This window comes from Leptonychotes weddellii, chromosome 4 (assembly GCF_054177405.1).
Source record: "Leptonychotes weddellii isolate Sample4059 chromosome 4, ASM5417740v2, whole genome shotgun sequence".
Taxonomy (NCBI): domain Eukaryota; kingdom Metazoa; phylum Chordata; class Mammalia; order Carnivora; family Phocidae; genus Leptonychotes; species Leptonychotes weddellii.
In genome coordinates this window covers 48113708-48132166 of record NC_138372.1, presented here as the reverse complement: position 1 = coordinate 48132166, position 18459 = coordinate 48113708, and the positions used below count along the sequence as shown (strand labels likewise).

At 38.2% G+C, this 18459-nt stretch overlaps 1 protein-coding gene across 1 annotated transcript in view; it reads right to left on the bottom strand.

The window, feature by feature from the left end:
• Positions 1-18453, bottom strand: part of UBE2U (ubiquitin conjugating enzyme E2 U) — a 43204-nt gene extending 24751 nt beyond the window's left edge. Inside the window, exons 1-5 of the mRNA XM_006740144.3 lie at positions 18362-18453; positions 16400-16481; positions 15298-15390; positions 9901-9998; positions 4414-4534 (exon numbers count right to left, since the gene is read on the bottom strand). Of these exons, the coding sequence (XP_006740207.1) occupies positions 4414-4534; positions 9901-9998; positions 15298-15390; positions 16400-16481; positions 18362-18427 (460 nt within the window). The 5' untranslated portion in view covers positions 18428-18453. The remainder of the gene's footprint in view (positions 1-4413; positions 4535-9900; positions 9999-15297; positions 15391-16399; positions 16482-18361) is intronic.
• Between the last annotated feature and the right edge of the window lie 6 nt (positions 18454-18459).

The following is an 18459-nucleotide window of genomic DNA, read 5'->3' as shown; positions in this document are numbered from 1 at the left end:
GATGAGTGGATAAAGAAGATGTGGTCCATACATACAAGGGAATATTACTCAGCCATCAGAAAGGATGAATACCCAACTTTTACATCAGCATGGATGGGACTGGAGGAGATTATGCTAAGTGAAATAAGTCAAGCAGAGAAAGTCAATTATTATATGGTTTCACTTATTCGTGGAACATAAGGAATAGCATGGAGGACATTAGGAGAAGGAAGGGAAAAACGAAGGGAGGGGGGAATTGGAGGGAGAGATGAACCATGAGAGACTATGGACTCTGAGAAACAAACTGAGGGTTCTAGAGGGGAGGGGGGTGGGGAGATGGGTTAGCCTGGTGATGGGTATTAAGGAGGTCACGTACTGCATGGAGCACTGGGTGTTATACGAAAACAATGAATCATGGATCACTACATCAAAAACTAATGATGTATTGCATGGTGACTAACATAATAAAATAAAATTAAAAAAAAGATTGTACAAACCTTACGCTTGAAAAAAAACATGATAAACAGAATAAATATTATTTGATGATATAACCACATAGAAATAAAAATTCACTCAGACTGGGGGAAAAAAGGACATACAGGCTTATATAAAATCCCTTGTGACACATTAGAAAATAAATAAGCAATACCCAGAAGCTGGGATGCAAGACAGTTGTTACACATTATCTCCTTCCAGATCTTTTCTCCTCCTTCTTCCAAGTGTTCGTAAACAAGTTGAAGCCTAAGTTGGAAGGTACTTGAAAAATCCCCTAGCCCAACCCTGACACTGAGCAAGAAGCTCTCTCACAACATCTGTGAAAAAGAGCTCTTAAACCCGACTAACTGACCACAGTTCTCAAAGCAGGCTATTAGTGATACTACCAGCCAAGGTAGCCTTCTCCATTCTTTTTATTTTTTTATTTTAGATTTATTCATTTTTTTACAGAGAGAGCAAATACAAGCAGGGGGAGCGGTAGGCAGAGGGAAAGGGAGAAGCAGGCTCCCGGCAGAGCAGGGAGACTGATTCAGGGCTCGATCCCAAGACCCTGGCATCATGACCCGAGCCGAAGGGAGACGCTTAACCGACTGAGCCATCCAGGCACCCAAACAATAGCCTTCTCCATTCTTAAGCAACTTGAGTTTTTAGAAAATTCTTCCCCCTATTTGGCCAGCTGGGACCTGGATGGGCGGGCGTTACCACCAGGGATGGTGTAACCACTGTGGCATTTGCTTGTAGGACAGATCAGTCAGGCACCCAACTGACTTTGTAATTTGGTGTGCAAACTGGAGCACAGAGTCAAAGGGGGTGCTAGAAGTCATTATACCAGGACTGTCCCAGGCAGTCTGGTATATGTGAGCACCCTCACTATCAGTAAGGGAGACAGGGTCCAGACCCAAAAGAGAATGGCAGGATTTGGGAAGGTCATCAGGACCTCCACCAGCTGGGTTTGAGCTCAGAGCTTGGCGTATTCTTGTCAAAACAGCAAGGCCGAGACCTAGCGGCTCAGGCTAGGCAAACAACATGTTATGGAAAGTTTGGGGAATGAGAGGCATTTGCATGTCTGCATACCAAATACCAGACTCAGGCTTAGGATAACAAAATTAATTCTAGACCACTGATGATGAGGGAAAAGACCCCCATATAGTCAAGGTATGTTCCCGCACAAGGCAGGGCCAAGCCTGCAGATTCTGGACTATAGCGGCTACAACCTAGTAGGCCTAGAGACGGTACAGCTGATTGTAACTACTTCAGTTTTTTGAAACAACAGAGAAGAAATGGCCCTTTTCTATATGAAAGTCCTTCAAATATTTGAAAACAGCTTTTACAACTGCCTTTTGTCATTTCTTCCACTAGCTAAACATACACAGTTTCTTCAGCTCAGGAAATGTGATGCTCCAAATGGAGCATGCTGGTATTCCAGATGAGGGCCCACCACATCAGAGTGGGGCAGAATTATCATACAACACATGCTTAGTGCAAGGGCACTTTCCATTAGTGGTTCACATTAACTTTGTGATCAAATAGCTCCGCAAGAACTTTTTCATAGAGTTCTGCTATCAAGTCAGGCCTCTTCCATTCTTTACTTGGAAATTTTAATCCTTTGATCCCAAATGAATGACTTTATGCTCATCCCATTAAATTTGGAGGCACAGGGGAGGGAAATGCCTAGGTTGATGCTCTGGCTCTGCAGCTTGCTCTCTGTGGCTTTGAGCCAACCACTTATCACTGATCCTCGGCTTCCTACTGAGGGAGAGGCTGAGGATCAGATGAATAAATGTATTTGAAAGCATTGTGTAAACTATGAAGTAAAATCAGGATCTAAGCTCACATGTATTTTTTTATTTGTTCATTCTACAAATTTTTATTCAATACCTACAACCAGATACTACACTGGCTACTGGGGATATAATTCTGGCCTACAATCAATGCTTATAGAGATGATATAGTTCTCTGCCTCTTGAGTTTCTCATTTATACAATTAACTATCTGTTCCAGTTCTGTGTTACCTAAAAATGTGGTAATTCCTTTATGCTTTTTCTAGATCTCTTTATTAACATTTTAAATTATATGGAAGATGATTCTTGCAGCATTCTAGTGAGATCTTTTTTCAAGTTGTTACAAGTAATTAATTCTCACTGGATGCAGTTTTTCACAGAAATCCACATAGTTGTAGACTACCACCTAATTGAGAGTGCACAAGTTTTCTGCAACTTCTCCCTCACCCCCTTAGCAGCTGTGTCTGTTGTATTATGGACACTCTTGCCCTTGGAAGCTGCGGGAAGTCACTCTCTTCATGGCACCCGAGACTACCACTCCTAGTCTGGCTGAAATAGAAAGCAGGCTGATAACTATTTACTGTCTTGGATTTCCACGTATTTCCCCAATGTAACTAAAGAACATAGTGAAAACCTGCCGAAGTCTATTTGCTGTTGCTCATCTGCTAGGTGATTTGGCAACTGGGGCAGCTTTTCTGTCTGACTTGATAGTACAGCTGGAGAACTGAAAGGAGTGAAGGATGGCATCTACTAGGCAGGGGGACAAAAGGAAGGGCTGACTTCTCTTCAGTTTCTTTCTCATCCTTCCTTTTGGCAGGCTAAACCCAAAATCTATTGCACAGAATCATTTACTGTAGACAATACTTTAAAACCAGTTTTTAAATTTCCATTTACCAGACTATGGATATAGCTTTGTTATAGAATATTTCTTTATAATGATAGTACTGCAGGGCTCAGTGAAGGTTTAAGTGATATAAATTGTTCATTCATTCATTCTACAAATAGTAACTGAGCACAGAGGACACAGTAGTGGATGCTACAATATTCTGGGAGATCAGAAATGTGGTCAGAATGAAGCAATAGGACTCCTCTGTGCACAAACCAGCTTTAAAACTGTCAGGGAATGTTTGAGGGACTCCACCACAATCATGACATGTTTGAAGATACCGAAAAGGATGCCTGATCAACACTGCTTGATTTGCACCAGACCCAAAGCCCGGAGGAGCACTTGAACTTGGTCACAATTGTATACACCTAGCTAATGGACTGGCAGGCCCTGGAAGGGGACTGGAAAAAGAAACAGGGGACATCTGAAAGAAAAAGCACATGAGAGATCAGTTTGGTAGAACGAGTCTGAACAGCAAGGCTTGCTGTTAGGGAGGAAATGACAGCAGTTACTATGTCTGGCTGCTGTGCATGGCTGGAAAAAGGAGGGGCAGGATAGAGAGGAAAGAACTATGCGCACTAGGGTCCCAACCCCCACTTGTGATGAACCCCTCTGGGCATAAGGAGCCAATAGCCTTATTCTGCTAATTGCAGAGAGAACACAGGAGCAGTAGAGAGACTGGGCTAAGTCATGAAGAGGTCCCCGGCAGGATAAAAGAGAGCAAAACAAGGGTATCAAAAGAAAAAAAAAAACAAAAAACCACTGGTCAATAGAGCAGAAAGATTGAAGAGCCTCAGATGTCATTTCCACATGGACTCTTAGAAGGAATATCTTGGGGGCGAACTCTTCAGAACAAAAAGCTGAACATTTTGCTAATCAAGAGGAAAGGAGTCCCAGTTCAGTAAGATCTGGGGTACTGCAGGTCAAATCTGGGAAATATCCATTTTGGATCAAAGAGTTAAAATTAGATGTCATATCTTTATGATGGGTAAATAAGTTTCAGTCAGTACCACCATCCATATGACCATAACATTTAAAAATACTAAGCTTATGATCACTGATAATCTTTAAAGAAGAACCACTTTTTGATTGACTTTTTGATAACTGACTGGCTTGACAAAGAGGTACAATAGGAGAAATCTTAGTATGATTTCATTCCTGAGAATGGATACAGAAAATATTCGCTTATATAACACTTATTTGCTGGATCATTTATTTGCTATAAATGCATAATTAATAATTGGCAAAAAACAATAAATAGGCACTTCTTACATTGTGTTGGTTGGTTGAGAAGTCTTCGAACTTCTTGTTTGTACAGAGATTCATCTTTAATCAGCATTTGGGCTGCTTCCAAATTCACTGGATTTTCTAGCACTGGATTAGAAAGCATAACCTATAGGAAAAAAATATAAAAATTAAAGTTTTTAAAGTAAATTTTTTGCTAGAGCAAAAAGACAAGCCAACACATACAACAGTAACAAGCATTTATTACATAGCTACTATGTATCCATCTGGAGACAGATACAAAGACAAATGAGACATAGTCCGTCTCAAGAAACTCTTGGTCTATCTTGATGTTATCCTGTACATTCATGAGCCAAACATTAGGATCAAAACAAGTTACAAGTTCCTTCCTCTAACCTATTCCTTTCTATCACATGAATTTAAATTCAATTTACATATAAAGGAAACTAAACATTAGGAAACACTGAAACATTTCCATTAAAAAATAAGTTTAATTTTTAACGTAAGATCATATTTAGATCATGGATAAACAAACGTATGTAATAAGGCTGTGTATACTGTGTATACTTCAACATTCCTCCAGATCATTGAATGAATTTGGTGTCTATAGTTTTCTATTGCTGCTGTGACAAATTAGCACAAATTTAGCAGCTTAAACCAATACAGATTTGGGGCACCTGGGTGGCTTAGTCGTTAAGCATCTGCCTTCAGCTCAGGTCATGATCTCAGGGTCCTGGGATCGAGTCCCACATCGGGCTACCTGCTCAGCAGGAAGCCTGCTTCTCCTTCTCCCACTCCCCCTGCTTGTGTTCCCTCTCTTGCTGTGTCTCTCTCTGTCAAATAAATAAATAAAATCTTTAATGGAGCACTGGGTGTTATACGCAAACAATGAATCATGGAACACTACATCAAAAACTAATGATGTAATGTATGGTGATTAACATAATAAAATTAAAAAATCTTTAAAAAATACAAATTTATTATCTCACATTTCTGTAGGTGGCTAGTCTTAGGTGGTCATTCTGGTTTCTCTTTTCCAGATTTAGTAAGACTAAAATCAGTGTTGGCTGGTTGGGCTCTTATCAGAGGTTCTGAAAGAATGTTTCCAACCTCATTCACGTTGTTAGTTGAATTCAGTCCCTTGCATTTGTAGGACTGAGGTCCCTGTTTCTTTGCTGGCTGTTAGCTGGGGGCCATCCTTAGCTCCAAGAGATCTCTTGCAAATTACATCTGGACCCCTACATCTCAGAGCAATTAAGGTATGAAAAATCCTTCTTATGCTTGGAATCTCTCTGATGTTCCTTCCTGCCACATCCATTCTCCTTCCACTCTATTTCTCTGAGCAACCCTTGTGCCTTCCTCTTCTATTGTTAAGGGGTTATAATAATTACTTTGTACACCTGTATAATTCAGGATAACTTTCCCATTTTAAGGTAAGCTGATTAGTAACTGTAATTCCATCTGCAAAGCCCTTTTACAGCAGTATGTAGATTAGATTAAATAACCAGAGGATGGGAGCCCTAGCGGGATATCTTTAAAATTCTGCCTGCCACCTGGGTGGCTCAGTCCATTAAGCATCTGCCTTTGGCTCGGGTCATGACCCTGGGGTCCTGGGATGGAGCCCTGCATCAGTCTCCCTGCTCAGCAGGGAAATCTGCTTCTGCCCCTCCCCCTCCTCATGTGTGCATGCGTGCACGCGCGCACTCTCTCTCTCTCAAATAAATAAAATATTAAAAATAAAATAAAATTCTGCCTGCTATAGTATATGTGCATCTGGACAAAATAGGGGACCAGTAGTAACGAAAACTTAATAGTTCTGCTAGACCATGATCTTGTTTATCTAGTACCTCAAAATTATTTTCCCAAATTGCAAATATTTATTCAATAATTTCAGTATTTTGAATAGTATAACACACAAATTAGATAATAAAATATAGCCAAAATAATAACTACCAGAATACTAAGTGTAGATGTAGTTCAAAGTGGCTAAATGACTTAAGTGTCTTGGAAACGATGGCAGTCATCACTAATGAAAGCAATAATCTGACATCTGATATTTCAAAGGCAATAAGAATTTACTGCTGTTATTTGAGTTTTTCTGTTTGGAAAAGACATTTGAACATATCTCCAAGGATATTCTAAGTTGCTGAAATAAGAATTCAGTGTGGATTGCACTATACCTTTCAAAGTGGGTAGGAAGCAGATGAAACTTATCTTCAAGAGTAAGCTTTTGGTCTTTGGCTGGAGTGATAATCCTACTCAGAGAGGCACATCTGGTAAAGTTTATTCAATGTTCTTTGCATTGACACTATGCCTAAGACCTTCTCATATTATGTGTACACAAGCTACTAAGTATACTTAATGATTTTTAAGAACTGGAATATATTGAAATGTATGAATCAGACACCTTGCTAAAATAGTAAAAAGAAAAGGTCCAACTTTTATTTTTTTATAGACTTTATTTGTCAGAGAGAGAGTGTGCACTCACGTGCATGCAGGAGAGGGGGGAGGGGCAGAGGGAGAAGCAGTCTCCACACTGAGCAAAGAGCCGGATGTGGGACTTGATCCCAGGACTCTGGGATCATGACCTGAGCTGAAGGTAGACGCTTAACTGACCGAGCCCCCCCAGGCGTCCCAAGGTCCAACTTTTAAATTAGCCATGTGATAGTGTGGAACAACATAAGCACCTTTCCAGGAGATAAGTACAAAAAACTGGAGCATCAGTAAAAAACTACAACAGTAGGTAGAATTTATAATTTCCAATTAGTTAAAGCCCATGAATTTGGAATTCCTTCTATGGATGGGTGTTGCTGTTTACCTTCGCATTATATATTGAAGTACAAGTGTTCTTATAATCTTTTATAAGATGATAAAAATTTTAGGAGGAGATGATTAGTATATTTAGACTTTAAAATATTTTAAACACCATTTCAAATGCCACTCCCTTGAGTAACAATGTGATAACTATACATATGTCTCATCTATTGTTCAAAGGGAAATATTCAGAAATTACGGTCTGTGTACTGTCCATTACAGTAGGCACCAGCCATACGTGGCTATTTAAATTGAAATTAAAATACATTAAAAACCCAGTTCTCCTCAGTTACACTAGCCACATTTCAAGTGCACAGTAGCCACATGGCTAGTGCCTACTGTATTGGACAGCGCAGATACTGGACATTTCCATCAGTGCAGAAAGTTCTACTGGGCAGCACTAACCTTGAAAGAAGTATTGAATAGCCATTAAAATATTAACTGCAGCAATATGGAAATTACTTGAGATAAAGTGGTAAGTGAAAAACAAATAGGTCAAATAATTTGTCCATATAAACCATATTTGGAACAATGTAAAAAATTCAGGTTCATTCTTTCATTTGTGTTACTTAGCATCTACTGTCAACATTGTCCTAGGTGGGTACTGGGGAATCAGAGATGAATTGGACCTGTTCCCTGACCTCGAGGAGCCTGTAGTCCAATAGGGGAAGACATAGAAGAAAACAGTATGTGCATTACAGTATTACAGTCCTCTGATAGAAATCTGCCTAGAGTACCACTCAGTGGGTGGGAGACAAAAGAAACCCCTCAAACACCAAAGCCGTCAATTCTACCTCTGAAAGAAAGTCAGTAAAGGCATCCCAGTGGAGGACTCATTGGCCCTGACTCTTCCAGTGTATGAAGCTTCTTCCCAGACAGACTGAGCAAGAGAGTAGCAAGAGAGAAGGAGAAAATGGGTTGCCAGTCAGAAACTAGACTGAGCACTTTTTAAGGTTCAAGACTTGCTTGGGTTTGTAACTTTAGAATTGAGAACTCTATAAATGTTTTTTAACGTGAATTGAACCAAGCACTGTGAGTGAAGAAAAGCATGAAAATATAATAGGAGTGGGGCTGCATGGTGCTGTTAGGGAGAGTCTGAAGCCCAGCTGTGAGGACAAGTAGATCGTTTGTCAGGCAAGAGAACTGAGGCTAACCCTGCAGTGAATAGTGCTACTGAAAGATTTTAAACAAAAACATGGGAGAAAACATTAGAGGGAAATGCTAATCACAGTAGGGTTAAGGTTTTTCTTTATGACTATCATTGATTTTCCTTTTCTTTCTACTATCTCTCTTTTTTTTAATTTTAGAGAGAGAGAGTATGCTCTGGATAAGTTGTATTAATTGGGGGGGAGGGGCAGCAGGAGAAGGAGAGAGAAAATTCCAAGCAGACTCCCCGCTGAGCCTCAAAACATTCAGTTTTCTTATTCTTTTTAATTTAAAGATTTAATTATTTGAGAGAGAGAGAGAGCACATGCTTGTGCAGGGGTAGGGGGACAGAGGGAGAAGGGAGAGAGAATCTCAAGCAAACTCCCTGCTGAGCACAGAGCCTGATGTGGGGCTCCATCTCACCACACTGAGATCATGATCTAAGCCAAAATCAAGAGTCAGATGCTTACTGACTGAGCCACCCAGGCGCCCCTCAGTTTTACTCTTCTTAAGGCAGATCCTAATTCAGGTAGAAGAGATAGGACTATGACTCAGTTTGAAGGAATCAAAAAGATCAACCCCAGATATTTGCAGATCATGCTCACTTAGTTCTCTACAGTTTTTGTTCAAATGTCTCTCCCCAAACACGGCTTAGCACAGGTAGGTGCTCAATACATATTTGTAGAATGAATGAATGGGTAAGTTTGGACATTTAATCTCTAAGAAAGATTGCTTTTCTCAGTATACTAAGCTGACTAGACAGAAAATTTTTTTCAAAAATAAGAAATGGGATTTGTATTATAATTCTATGTGATTGAGAGAATTCAATTAAGCCAGAATACTACATTTCTGTAAGTATTCCAAATAATCAAAATTTAATAGTTTATCTTCAGATACTATTAATGATGAGTAGGTCCATGGGAAAGTGCCATTGAAATAATTTATTTTAGCACCAGATGAGAAAAGAGGTTTTTTGAGGGTCAGAAATAACAGAACACTGAGGCATGCTCCTAAGGACCATGAATCCAGGGGACCTAGGGGCATTCCAGAAACAGGCAACAATCTGAGGGGAGGAAAAAAATCCCTGCTTTAATTGTTCACTGGATTTGATATGAAAGTTTATAAAAGAGCAAGTAGCTAAGCACTGTCAGAAACAAAGGATAAAGCTGAACATTTTAAGTTGTAGTCATTTGGTTCACCTTTCTAAGGAAGGCAAGATTCATGAATGAGGAAAGATCATATCCAATATTACGAAGTAAAGTTGGAAGCCAGAAGAAAACTTGAGACTATATTTCTAGAATTGAAACCATCCAGTTCTTTTCTAAATAAAACATATATTCTTTCATTGTAAAGGGCAGTAACTATCAATTTCACTTTAAAATAATATTTATAAGTTCTACTTTATAGCCTTGGTGTAAAAATGCTATTGACTTAAATAAGTTTACTCAAATCCTTCAAACATTTAAATATTCCTTGTACATCTTATTCCATATATTTTGAATAACTGGGATAGTTGAAAGTATTAAAGAGAGCATTACATTAATCTGTTCTTACCTGGAGGGTAAGTAAGACGCTGCTCAAGGTATAGCTTGTATTCCACTTATCGGGGTCATCCAAAATATCTATACAAGCCCGACCAGTATTTGGGTCTACTGTATTAAAATAATACACGAATATTCACACATAGAATACAGTTATTATTTAAAATATCATGGGCAAAATCAGAAAGCAAAAGACAAAGCAGAAAAGTATTTTCAGTGAATGTGACCGACAGCTGATATAGTACAGCTATTAAAAGCACAGGCTTTAGGGGCGCCTGGGTGGCTCAGTTGGTTAAGCAACTGCCTTCGGCTCAGGTCATGATCCTGGAGTCCCTGGATCGAGTCCCTGGATCGAGTTCTGCATCAGGCTCCCTGCTCGGCGGGGAGCCTGCTTCTCCCTCTAACCCTCCCCCCTCTCATGTACTCTCTCTCTCTCTCATTCTCGCTCTCTCAAATAAATAAATAAATCTTTAAAAAAAAAAAAAAAAAGCACAGGCTTTAGTGTCAGACACTCGGAGATCTGAACGTTGACTCCCCCGCCTGTCAGCTCTGCTATGTTGAGCAATTTAACTTCATCTCTCTAGGTCTCACTTTCCTAATATGCGAAATGGGGATATCATGAGAGTACTTTCCTTCACTGAAAAGAATTAAAAAATAAAGTACTTAACAGAGTACCTGACATGTGGCAAATCCCCCCCCCAAATGATAGACATTATTAACAATAGTCTTATTAATATATAAAAAAAAAGCTTTTGTAAATGACTCAGAGAAACATTTCTACTCTAACAGAAAAATCTTGCAATAAAAAGTTAAGAACTGAAAAGAAACTTTTGAAAAAGTGAAGAGGGGTGTTGGATTTGACATTGTACTGTAAAACTACAATAATTAGAACTGCAGAGTGGGACATGAGATTAAACAATGTGATAAGAGCCTTTAGAAACAAAACCTAGGGGCGCCTGGTGGCTCCGGCGTTGGGCGTCTGCCTTCGGCTCAGGTCATGATCCCAGGATCCTGGGATCGAGCCCCACATCGGGCTCCCTGCTCAGTGGGAGGCCTGCTTCTCCGTCTCCCACTCCCCCTGCTTGTGTTCCCTCTCCTGCTGTGTCTCTCTGTCAAATAACTAAATAAAATCTTTAAAAAAAAAAAAAAAGAAAAAGAAACAAAACCTAGTATGTATTAAAACTGTTGTATGTTAAAAGTGCAATTATGATTCAGCAGCAAAAGAAGATTATCAACAAATGGCATTAATAAGCGCTGTGCAAATTACTGATTGTCCTTTGGTATTTGCACTTCCTTTCTTCCATCTGTTCTGGAATAAGGAGCACTATGCCTGCCCCCCATCTCCATCCCTCTGTGTGGTTTTAGATAAATACATGGTTGCCCACATTTTCCCCAGCCTTTCCTCCAGCAAGATGTGGCCATGTAACTAAATTGTAATTGTGGGATAACAGCAGAAGGAAAAGTGTGAAACTTCTAGATATACTTCCTGATGGGAGCTGTTTTGCCCTCTTTTTCTTTTCCCCTTCCCATTGGCTGGAAATGGTCACAGAGTAAAAGTCTTACATCCAAAAATGATAACCGCACGTTCAGGATGGCAAAACCTCCCTGCCAGCTTTGTTTTGTCATACACAGACTGGAAAGATATCGAGAAGCTTGACCTATGCCCTAACAAATTAATTAAATCAGTATTAAAAAAAAGAGAATGGAGTTAAATATGAAAAATAAGACTACAGAATAACTAAAAGAATATTAAAATGATGATTTGATTGTATTTGGGGAAGGGATCATCTAAGTTTAAAGGTAACTGCAAAAATCTCAAAGGATGAGACTAATAGATTTGACTACAGAAAATTTTTTAAATCCCAGGTATAAAAAAAACCAGCATAAGCAAAATTTTAAAAATTAGTGACAAAGGGAAATATTCGCAATATCTAAGACAATGTAATAACACTGTTAAGTCTGATGGTTCACAAAATAAGAAATACAATCAACAGACATGAAAAAATGTTTAACTCACAAATATTCAAAGAAGTGCTTATTAAAATAACAGTGACATTCTTTTTTTTTTTTTAAGATTTTATTTATTTATTTGAGAGAGAGAGAATGAGAGAGAGCGAGTACATGAGAGGGGGGAGGGTCAGAGGGAGAAGCAGACTCCCTGCTGACAGCAGGGAGCCCAATGCGGGACTCGATCCCGGGACTCCAGGATCATGACCTGAGCCGAAGGCAGTCGCTTAACCAACTGAGCCACCCAGGCGCCCCAAAATAACAGTGACGTTCTTATTAAATTGGCAAAAAATGCCTCTGAAGTTTCAATGCCCAGATATGGAGAGTGCTAAAATGACGACTTTATACACAGTTATTGGTGGAAGTGTAAATAACATCCCAAAAGGCAACTTGGCTTTATGTATCTGAAGACAGAACCCTATAGAGCCATCCTTCGGAGTTTGGAGGCTAATAAATAATACTCCCCTCCTCCCAAGCTCATATATAATGAAATAGACCTAAGTGTTGAAAGATGGAAGTAAAAAAATCAACTTTATTGTAGGTAAAACTGAAATGGAGAATGCATGTGATCAATGGCTTTACTCGAGCTCCACAAAAGTCCCCCTGATTTGAACTTAACACCCAAACTGAAGGCTTGCCTGTTTCCTGCCTGGAGAAAGCCATAGGGAACCCATTCTAAGGGAAGACTGGCTGGAAAGAAAGTGTTGAGCCACACATGTTCAATTTTTTTCTCCTATTTCCTCAATAGGTAAGTCACTCAAGGAGTGCGGGAGGGAAAGAAGAGCAATCACAAGTTTTCTGTACTTTCCCTCCTAGAGACAGAGGTTCTCCGTACTCTGTGGAAATGGAAGGTGTGGGGACTAGGGGTTGAGAACACTGACCCCCACTACATTTAACCAGTAATTCCACTCCTGTTTATGTTAAGCAAACAATAGCAACTGTATACAATGAATTGTGTACCATAAATTTAATTTTATACCTTAAAAATAGGTTTTAATTACAAAGTAATAATATACTTGGAAAAAATTATATAAAAGTACATGGTGATTACATGGAGCACTGTGTGTTATACGCAAACAATGAATCATGGAACGCTACATCAAAAACTAATGATGTAATATATGGTGATTAACATAAAAAAAAGTACATGATGATTAACATAATAAAAAATAACAAAATAAATCATATTTTACAAATAAAAAAAGTATGTAAAGTAAAATATGAAAGCTCCCTTGCCTACTAATACCACCTCTTCAGTTATTACCAGTTGGTCTAGGGACACCTGGGTGGCTCAGTCAATTAAGCATCTGACTCTTGGTTTCGGCTCAGGTCATGATTTCAGGGTCTTGAGAACAAGCCCTATGCCAGGCTCTGTGCTCAGAGTGGAGTCTGCTTGAGAGATTCTTTCCCTCTCCCTCTGCCCCTCCCCGTTTGTGTGCATGTGCATGCATGTGCTCTCTCTCTCTCTCCAAAATAAATAAATAAATAAAATCTTCAAAAAAATAAATCTACCAGTTGGTCTATACAAATACACACACACACGTGTGTGTGACTGTATGTATCGTTTTTGGTTTTTTTTATTAAATGGAATTATATCTCACGTGTTATTCTTTGAAGGTTTTTTTTTTTTTCATTTAACAGTAAATCATCAACATATTTCTGGACATATTTATGAAAAAATATTTGAGCACCAGCTATGTGCCAGGTAAGGAATATTCTAGGAATAGCAGTGACCAAAAAGTCTAGCTGTATGTATCTTCCTTGTGATGTATACAGCTGTAAGATATTTTACTTAAAAATTCCTATATTAACAGACACTGGGATTATGTCCCTTTTCCCTATTTCCAACATTGTTACTGGGAACAAACATATTTAAATATTATACATACTCTTCCACACTTGTGCTAGTATTTCTATAGAATAATTTATAAACACGGTATTACAGGGATTTAGGGCTATTTGCACTTTATAGCTGATTAGAAACTATCAACTGCTTCCCCAAAAGGTCACACTGAGGTCATCATTATATCAGAGAACCCACCCACCCACGTTTGCCACCCCTACTAAAATTGTTAAATTTTTAACATTTTGTAAACACAAGCAATGAATCATAAATTTTTGTTTTAATATGCATTTATTTTCTTACTAGTGAAGCTGAACACCTTTTTATGTTTATTTTTGTTATGTTTCTTCTATCAAGTGTTTGTTTATAGCCTTTGCCTGTTTTTATATTGCTGTATTTTTTCTTATTGATTCTTAAGTGTTCTTTATATGTAGATATTCTGTTTTACACATTGCAAATATTGTATCTTGGTTTGCAAAAGTCAATGTATTTTGTCTCTGTTTATAATACTGTTGGCTGTAGAGAAGTTCTAAAAAGTTTATGTAGTTTAATGTGTCATGCTTTTTTCACAGTTACTAGGTTTTATCATATTTAGAAAAGCCTTCCTCCCAAGCCGATTAAAAATTCTATTTGATTTTCTTCTTTTTATTTAAGATTTTATTTATTTATTTGACAGACAGAGAGAGATAGCGAAAGAGGGAACACAAGCAGGGGGAGTGGGAGAGGGAGAAGCAGGCTTCCCTCCAAGGAGGGAGCCTGATGCAGGGCTTGATCCCAGGACCCTGGGATTATGACCTGAACAGACGCTTAATGACTGAGCCACCCAGGTGCCCCTGATTTTCTTCTTTTTAGTATTTAAAACTTTTAGACTTTTTGATACATCAGGAATTCATTTTGTATATAACTTGACTAGCAATCTAACTCATTTCTTTCTAAAATGTTAATGTCAGTCCATTATTTTTTATGATAATAAAATCAGATCAAATGAGAATACTGAATACAAGAATAGTTAAGTTTGGGCGCCTGGGTGGCTCAGTTGGTTAAGCGACTGCCTTTGGCTCAGGTCACGATCCTGGAGTCCCGGGATCAAGTCCCGCATCGGGCTCCCTGCTCTGCAGGGAGTCTGCTTCTCCCTCTGACCCTCCCCCCTCTCATGTGCTCTCTCTCTCTCTCATTCTATCTCTCAAATAAATAAATAAAATCTTTAAAAAAAAAAAAAATAGTTAAGTTTATCATTTAGTCATTAAAAATGACCTTTTGAAGACTGTTTAATAATCCAGAAATAAACATGTCATTTTATAAACTTCATATGTAATACTTCAACTATGTAGAAGAAATACATACATAGTAAAAAGAAAATACATTTGTTTAAATATTGAGAGGAATAGCTCTCTGAATTAGCAAAGTGATAATTTTTTTCTGCCTTTTTATATTTTCCCCAATAAGCATGCTTACTAAATATAACCATAACAACGTTTTTAGAAACATTATCAAACACTTATAAGGAACAAGGATAATAGGGACAGAGCCCCAATGACAAAAATCTCATTTGGCGCTTACCATTTGGATGAAAAGGAATTGTTAGGAATTTCACAACTGGAGGGACAAAATTGTATTGTGACGTAAAGTTTATTTTCAGTTGGAAGAATAATCCTATGATAAAGAAACAAACATTTTTACTTAAGTGTCATGTTGTATTGATTAATTGAAACCTGAAGTTTCTCTTTAGCTTAGCCTCCTCGAGGTCCCTAGAGTTTTATAAGTAAATTGGATCATACGGTACATAAAGTCCTCTAGATAGTCTAATAGACTCCTCACAATCTAATTCCACTGTGTTTTCATCCTGTTTCCCACCAGTCCTTTCCATCCACTAACTCCATCCCCTAACACTTGCCCCTTTCACTGTATTGCTCATATTTACTGAACTCACTGTTTTAGAACTGTCTCTTGTTTATAAGCTTTTGCCATGCTGTTTACACAGACTGAATTTCCTCCCCCTCCTTCCAAACCTAACAAACTCTTACCCATTCCTCAGGATTCAACTCAAATGTCACTTCCTTGAGAAGCCAGCCATTCCTGACCTTCTAAGACAAAAGTAACTAATCACTGTCTTCTCAGCATTCCAGTCAAGATCCATTAATAGCACATATTAGATTTTATTATAATTAACCACTTACGTTTTTCTCCCCTACTTCACTCAACAACTCTACTTTGTTAATCCATAAAGAAAGAGTGCATGGCCATTAAAGATTATAGTGGCCCAGTCTTCTCAAGAATTTGATTTATAAAAATTTTGGGAAAAATCATGAAGGAAAAAAATGAGAGATAATTGTGGGATTTTTATGCATGTAGGAATTTTTATAGTTATTCTCTGATTTAATGGAAGACTTACATGATATTCCCAATTGATATGCTTTATTGTGTCTGCTTCTTAAAAGTGTAATAACATTAAAATTTGGCATAAGGAAAAATTCAAATCTAAAATTTCCATCTACATTAACAAATGGCAAGAAATTAAGTAACATGATGAAAAAAATAACATGTGAATACCTTTAGAATTCTAGAGAATTTATATACTGTAACCTTATTATACACGTAAAGAAGATGGGCTAATAATGGTATAAAGACTTTAAAAAAGTAAATTGGTTTTGAAAACACAAACCATGCCAAAATGTATTTTGTAGACCTTCAATATCGGCTCCCCATTCCATTAGATCTTCACTTACAGGAAAGGCAGTGATACCCTTTAATTAAAAAAAAAAAATCAAAGCAGAAGAAAAAATTTAATATCACAGCTTTGAAAATCAGATGTCAAGTTACAGTGAATTCCAAAAACTCCACATTTTCTTTTCCTGATAAATTTATTTATTTGTTGATTTGGGGAGATGTTATATATTATATACTGTCTTATTATACAGAAGTTAAGGTAGATTCCAAGAAACACACAAAATAGTAAATTTAAAATAAATCATAAGCATGGAAATCACAAGTGGACTACAAAGTCCACTTTTTTTTTTTATAAAAAAAAGCTTATATAAATCAATAGGTCAATTTAAGATTCCAAATAGAAAAGGTGGAAATGGTTGGAAAGATGCATTTCTTCCAAGCTTTAAAAAACTATATGGATGCTATATGGAGGGCATGGAGTAGAAAATTTTCATTAAGAAAAACACAACTCCGGGGCGCCTGGGTGGCTCAGTTGGTTAAGTGACTGCCTTCGGCTCAGGTCATGATCCTGGAGTCCCGGGATCGAGTCCCGCTTCGGGCTCCCTGCTTGGCAGGGAGTCTGCTTCTCCCTCTGACCCTCCTCCCTCTCATGCTCTCTGTCTCTCATTCTCTCTCTCTCTCAAATAAATGAATAAAATCTTTAAAAAAAAAAAAAAAAGAAAAACACAACTCCAACATTATGCTTGTATATAAAAATAAAATTTTCCTATGCTTGTGGTACTGTCCCAATGGAGGGACAAGAAATGTATTTCATGGAAAAGTTTATCCTTTATGCTGAGGGATACACTTAAATATAGTGAACAAATATTTCTGAGCAACCACATAGTTATTAAGTATGTTATATGCTAGTCTGGATAAACATTATATCTCTTTTATCTACATTATTTGTAGTTACATATCACTTCTTTCTTCATCAAATTCTCTTTTACCTGGGAACCACAAAGTTCAGGTAGAACAGAAACAAACAACATCAGATGTTAGGTTGGTATGTCAGATTGTTGTTGGACTCAATAATTGTTCCTAACATCTCCAGTGAAGACAATACTTCTATAGCAGGGGGTGGAGGGTGGGGTTGGGCAGAACAATGCCATTGAACTACACCTGAGGCAACTGTTGATAACCCTTTGAGCCCTCCCTCTAAAGCGGCTTTCTTTCTATTCTTTCTCTTAAGTACTCCCTCCCCCTCCCTTCCATTTTTTATTCTCCATAGAATAAGTGATAAATCAGCCTGTGGCACCTATGGACCTCACTGTAATATATATGATAGCATTTGGCAAAAAGTGCACTAGACAGTGAGGAGTAGAGTTTAAGACTTAAGAGTGAGGGGTTTGGAATCAGAAAACCCTGTGATGGAAGCCTGGGGCCAAATATTTACTGAACCTTTCTGGGGCTTAGGTTTCTGGTAGGTAAAACAAAACACTACTTATTTAATAATGTTGTAATTAATGAGCACAACCCTGCACCTACTCATCACCCTCTGATAGGGCTTAAGTACACATAAATTACTCTGCACAATATGCTCCATGTTTTTATTATTATTATGAAATCATAATAATTCGTATTATCATAAGATGATTGTTACGGTGCAATCCATTCTTTAAATAACAACACTGTAGTGGCAAATTAGGTTTAACTAAATTATGCCTTATAGAATGAACACGGATTGAAATGATTTTAAAAGCGTCTGCCTTCGGCTCAGGTCATGATCCGAGGGTCCTGGGATCGAGCCCCGCATCGCGCTCCCTGCTTAGCCGGGAGCCTGCTTCTCCCCCTCCCTCTGCTTCTCCCCCTGCTCATGTTCTCTCTCTCTGTATCTCTGTGTCTCGAACGAAAAAAAAAAAATCTTTAAAAATTCGTACCCCAACGAAACACATCCCTCCAGGTTCCCGGGACTCACCTTAAAATTGTTCTCCTTCAACTCTTGGAAGTCTCTTTCCAGCAAGAAGTCAGTTCTGCAGTGCATGATAAGGCAACAAAGGGTCTGGCACTTGTCCC